Source organism: Pristiophorus japonicus, chromosome X (genome assembly GCF_044704955.1).
Source record: "Pristiophorus japonicus isolate sPriJap1 chromosome X, sPriJap1.hap1, whole genome shotgun sequence".
Taxonomy (NCBI): domain Eukaryota; kingdom Metazoa; phylum Chordata; class Chondrichthyes; family Pristiophoridae; genus Pristiophorus; species Pristiophorus japonicus.
The window spans coordinates 4,099,764-4,105,763 of record NC_092010.1 but is presented as its reverse complement, the minus strand read 5'-3'; the positions used below and the strand labels follow the sequence as shown (position 1 = coordinate 4,105,763).

Genomic DNA, 6,000 nt, shown 5'->3' with positions numbered 1-6,000 from the left:
ACCCTGTACAATTGTAGCAGGACTTCGTGCTTTTGTACTCCATCCCCCTTGCAATAAAGGGAATGATGTTGGTTAAGAGATAAACATTGGCTCGAGGACACCGGGGGAGAACATCTCCCCTGCTCTTCCTTCATCAATGCCGCGGGATCTGGCTAATGTGCAAAAAGCAGGCAGGCAATGCTGGAGCGGGCGAGTGTGCAATGGTAAGCAGGGAGTACGGCAAGCAATGGGGCCCAGGCAGACAGACAGACAGCACAGGCGGTACGGAGCGAGGGCGAGTCAGTGCGAGGTGGGGGGGGGAGAGGGAGGGGGCACCGTGCCAACGCGAGCTGCCGGTTAGTGGCGTGTGGCGAGGAGACAGAAGCCGAGAGGGTTGTGAGGGAGCTGGCAGGTTACGGCACAGAGATGCTCCTACCAGAGGCAAGACAGTTAGAAAGGATCGGCCACTCCAGTCGTAGCAGGCGCAGCAGGAGGGTGAGAGGTCGCCTGAGGCAGGCCCAGAGCTGCAATCCCACTGCAGAGACAAGACAGAGCTCAGAGCCAGCGGCAGGAGGAGGACGTGTCAAGCCAGCGACGTCTCGGCAAAAGGCAGCGGCCCCAGGGAGCAGGCCGGGGGGGAGGGCAGCAGCACGAGCCCACCACCACTGGCAAACCCCCACACCTGCCCACTGCCCCCATCACTCCCACACCCCCCACACCGAGCCCCCACCACCACTCCACAAACCCGCGCCCCCCCCACATCACTCCCACACCCCCCGCACCAGCCCCCCCCCACATCACTCCCACACCCCCCGCACCAGCCCCCCCCCACCACTCCCACACCCCCCGCACCAGCCCCCCCCACCACATCACTCCCACACCCCCACCCCCTCCCCACCACTCCCACACCCCCCGCACCAGCTCTCCCCCCACATCACTCCCACACCCCCACCCCCTCCCCACCACTCCACAAACCCCCACACCAGCCCCCCCCCCCACCACTCCCACACCCCCGGCCAGAGTGCGCTAGGGATCGCGCGCTTTGTTTACATTCCACTCATGCCCTGTGTTTATCTGTTCCTCGGACTGTCCGAGTGAGGTGTGGAACCAACTCCTGATCCAGTCCGCAACCAGATCCCTCACACCCCCGCCACGCCCTTCACTACCCCCCCCTCCACTACCCACCCTCACTCCCCGCCCTGCTCACTCCCTGCCACCCCTCACTGCCCACACCCCCCTCACTCCGCCTCACCCCCCGCCCTCCCCTTCACTGCCCGCCCTCCCCTCACTGCTCGCCCCCCTCATTCCCCGCCCCCTCACTCCCCCTCACCCTCCCACCCTCCCCCTCACTGCCCGCCCCCCCCCACTCCCCGCCCCCTCACTCTCCCTCACTCCCTGCCACCCCTCACTCCCCGCCCCCCTCACTCCCCTCTCCCCTCACTTCCCTCCCCCTCTCACTCCCCTCCCCCTCTCACTCCCGCCCCCGATGTGGACCTTGAGTGGCTGCCCTCCGCTATCCACTTCACCAGCGCTGACCGTGCCTTCAGTCCAACCCTCTGGATTCCCCGCCCATATCCCTGGGCCTGCCCATCCACCTCGGCTACTTGCAGACCCTCCTGAAGTCCCACCTCCTTCGGGCACTGCTCCTGGACACCGTTCTGTTGCCTCAGTGACCATTTGATGCCCCGGTGAAACACCACGGGGAGCTTTTCTGACGTTACTGCGCTATTTAAACAGGAGTTGTCGTAGAGGCAGTGGCCACCCGGACAGACCTGTGGGCTGATACTCCCGTTACCCATTTCCCCTCCCCGTGTTCTGCCGAAGCCACCTCTCTACCTGTGCCCTCCCCCGTATCTCTCACTCAGTGCCCAGCACTCCCTCCGCCCTGTCAAATTCTTCTTCGTCCTCACGGGCCAAGCACAGCAGAAGTGTGAGACCTTCTGCAGTTCAACAGCTTGTATTTCCACAGCGCCTTAAAGCAGTAAAACATCCCAAGGCCCTTCACAGGAGCATAAATGAGACAAAGTCTGACACCGAGCCACAGAAGGAGATATTAGCGCAGGCGACCAAAAGCTTGGTCAAAGAGGTAGGCTTTAGGAATGTCTTAAAGGAGGAGCGATATAGAGGTTTAGGGAGGGAGTTCCAGAGCTTGGGGCCCAGGCAGCTGATGGCACGGCCACCGATGGTGGAGCGATTATAATCAGGGATGTGCATGAAGGCAGAATTGGGGGAGAGCAGAGATCTCAGAGAGTTGTAGGGCTGGAGGAGGTTACAGAGATAGGGAGGGGTGTAGGGGCTTGAGGAGTTTACAGAGATAGGGAGGGGTGTAGGGGCTTGAGGAGTTTACAGAGATAGGGAAGGGGTGTAGGGGCTTGAGGAGTTTACAGAGATAGGGAGGGGTGTAGGGGCTGGAGGAGGTTACAGAGATAGGGAGGGGTGTAGGGGCTGGAGGAGGTTACAGAGATAGGGAGGGGTGTAGGGGCTGGAGGAGGTTACAGAGATAGGGAGGGGTGTAGGGGCTTGAGGAGTTTACAGAGATAGGGAGGGGTGTAGGGGCTGGAGGAGGTTACAGAGATAGGGAGGGGTGTAGGGGCTGGAGGAGGTTACAGAGATAGGGAGATGTGTCGGGGCTGGAGGAGGGTACAGAGATAGGGAGATGTGTCGGGGCTGGAGGAGGTTGCAGAGATAGGGAGGGATGTAGGGCCGCAGGAGGCTCGTGAGACAGTTGGAGGTTATAGAGATAGGGTTTGGGGCTGGGGGGGTGGATGCCCCTGGGGATGGGGGGGGTGCTGTTAGGGGGGAGGGGAGGGTCCCAGGGAGGGGAAGGTCCCAGGGATGGGAGAGGGGATGGGGAGCGTCCCAGGGATGGGGGGAGAGAGGGTCTCAGCGATAGGGGGAGTAGGGGTCCCAGGGATGGGGAGAGGGGAGGGACCCAGGGATGTGGGGGGGGAGGTGAGGGTCTCAGGGATGGGAGAGAGGGGAGGGTCCCAGGGATGGGGGAGAGGGGAGGGTCCCAGGGATGGGGGAGAGTGGAGGGCCCCAGGGATGGGGGGAGGGAGGGTCCCAGTGATGGGGGAGAGGAGAGGGTCCCAGTGATGGGGGAGAGGGGAGGACCCCAGGGATGGGGGAGAGGGGAGGGTCCCAGTGATGGGGGAGAGGGGAGGGCCCCAGGGATGGGGGAGAGGGGAGGGCCCCAGGGATGGGGGGAGGGAGGGTCCCAGTGATGGGGGAGAGGGGAGGGTCCCAGTGATGGGGGAGAGGGGAGGGCCCCAGGGGTGGGGGGAGGGAGGGTCCCAGTGATGGGGGAGAGGGGAGGGCCCCAGGGATGGGGAGAGGGGAGGGCCCCAGGGGTGGGGGGAGGGAGGGTCCCAGTGATGGGGGAGAGGGGAGGGTCCCAGTGATGGGGGAGAGGGGAGGGTCCCAGTGATGGGGGAGAGGGGAGGGTCCCAGTGATGGGGGAGAGGGGAGGGTCCCAGTGATGGGGAGAGGGGAGGGCCCCAGGGGTGGGGGGAGGGAGGGTCCCAGTGATGGGGGAGAGGGGAGGGTCCCAGTGATGGGGGAGAGGGGAGGGCCCCAGGGATGGGGGGAGGGAGGGTCCCAGTGATGGGGGAGAGGGGAGGGTCCCAGTGATGGGGGAGAGGGGAGGGCCCCAGGGGTGGGGGGAGGGAGGGTCCCAGTGATGGGGGAGAGGGGAGGGTTCCAGTGATGGGGGAGAGGGGAGGGTCCCAGTGATGGGGGAGAGGGGAGGGTCCCAGTGATGGGGGAGAGGGGAGGGTCCCAGTGATGGGGGAGAGGGGAGGGCCCCAGGGATGGGGGGAGGGAGGGTCCCAGTGATGGGGGAGAGGGGAGGGTCCCAGTGATGGGGGAGAGGGGAGGGCCCCAGGGGTGGGGGGAGGGAGGGTCCCAGGGATGGGGGAGAGGGGAGGGTCCCAGTGATGGGGGAGAGGGGAGGGGAGAGATACTCACCGGGTGTGCGGCTGGTCTTGCCGGTCTCGAGCAGCGAGTTGAGCCAGGCTGAGGCTCCCTGGCGGAGGTCGCGAAGCAGCACGGCCGTGTCGTTGCGCACCATGCTCAATGTGTCGACCTTCTCCAGGTTCGACGATGCACTCGTCACAGGCTCTGTACCTGCAACACACAACCGACACGGTGAGGGGAAGAGCCACGAGGATTGGGGAGGGGAGGCGGGGAGGATCGGCGGTGGCGAGGATCGGGTGGGTGGGGGGGTGGGCCCAATATCGGGGGGGGGTGGCGGATCGGGGGGGTGGGCCCAGTATCGGCGGGGGGGGGGGGGGGGAGGATTGGGGGGGAGGTGGGGCCATTATCGAAGGTGGGGTGGGGAAGAGGGCCCAGTATCGGGGGAGAGGAGGATCGGGGGGGGGGGGAGGGGGCCCCAGTATCGGGGGGAGGGGGCCTGACCGGCAGCGGATACGAACTCGTTGAGCCTCCCCCCTTCCCGATTGAGCCACTGAGGAGTCTCAGCCCCCACTTCCCCAGCCGGGTGGACAATCCAGGTGAGGCCTTTCCTTTGCCCGATATCCTGTCCCCATTGAGAGCGTGATGCCCCTCTCCCGCAGCCCTATTCCACCTCCAGGGACAGGGAGAAATTCGGTCGCACCTCAGTTGGGGCGGTAATCTAGGCCAAGCGGTAATTTTAGCTCCTTGAAAAAGTTTGCGCCCTCCGCCCAGAAATCCGTCAGAATCGGTCGAAGAGCTGACAGGGCGATAAATCGGCCATTGCACACCAGAGCTGGGCGGGGGGGGGGCGTGGGCTGGGGAGACGATAACGGAAGTTTGGTCGGTAAATTATCGGACCCGTTGCGCTTAAGAACATAAGAAATAGGAGCAGGAGTCGGCCATTCGGCCCCTCGAGCCTGCTCCGCCATTTAATAAGATCATGGCTGATCTGATCATGGACTCAGCTCCACTTCCCTGCCCACTCCCCATAACCCTTTATCCCCTTATCGTTTAAGAAACTGTCTATCTCAGTCTTAAATATATTCAATGGCTCAGCCTCCACAGCACTCTGAGGCGAATTCCCCAGATCCATAACCCTCTGAGAGAAGAAATTTCTCCTCATCTCAGTTTGAAATGGCGGCCCCTTATTCTAAGACCATGCCCCCTAGTTCTAGTCTCCCCCATCAGTGGGAACATCCTCTCTGCATCCACCTTGTCAAGCCCCCTCATAATCTGATACGTTACGATAAGATCACCTCTCATTCTTCTGAACTCCAATGAGTAGAGGCCCACTCCGAGTCAGACCCCGGCAACAGCCGACTGTTAGAGGCGCGCGCTGGTGAACCAGTGATACCCCCATTAAAGTTTTCGACATAAAGCTGCACTGTTCTGTCTGTCTGTGTCGCGGTTAACTGGGAGGCTCACGCACCGTGCTGTGTGTAAACGCTGCACTGCCGGTGACCTCCCAGGGAAGCGTTTCCTCATCCTCAGCCGCTAGTTAACGACTCTGCCAGCCTGCACCGACGGTTTCCCCAGACCTTGTTCTTGGCGGGCGCTCAATGAGGCTGCCGCACCGAATTTACCGACCAGGGTTAAGCGTGGGCGCTGCACCAGGAATATGTCAGTATCAGAGCGATCGCCAGCAGCCAGGTGCTAATGGTTTGTGCCCCCCGTCGAGACCCGAATGAGTTTTTGGTCGGGGCGCTAAAACCCGCACTTCTGGTCGCTAAGCTCTAACGCTCCCATCGCCGCTAACTGAGGCTACAGACAACTGAAAATCCAGCCCAAAGGCTTGCATTTCCATAGCTCCCTTCACATCCTCAGAATGTCCCAAAGCGCTTCACAGACAATGAAGCACGTTTTTGGAGTGCAGTCACTGTTCGAATGTGGAAAACCAAGCAGCTAATTTGCGCACAGCACAGCTCCCACACACAGCAATGTGATAATGGCCCGATAATCTGCTTTTTACTGACGTTCGTTGAAGGATAAATATTGAGCCAGGACACCGGAGAGAACTCCCCTGCTCTTCTTACAATAGTGGCCGTGGGATCTTTAACGTCCAGCTGA

The 6,000-nt window shown here is 62.2% G+C and overlaps 1 protein-coding gene across 1 annotated transcript in view; it reads right to left on the bottom strand.

Moving 5' to 3' along the window:
* lipeb (lipase, hormone-sensitive b) overlaps positions 1-6,000 on the bottom strand; it is a 170,495-nt gene that overhangs the window by 1,282 nt on the left and 163,213 nt on the right. Inside the window, exon 10 of the mRNA XM_070869259.1 lies at positions 3,946-4,104. Within this exon, the coding sequence (XP_070725360.1) occupies positions 3,946-4,104 (159 nt within the window). The remainder of the gene's footprint in view (positions 1-3,945; positions 4,105-6,000) is intronic.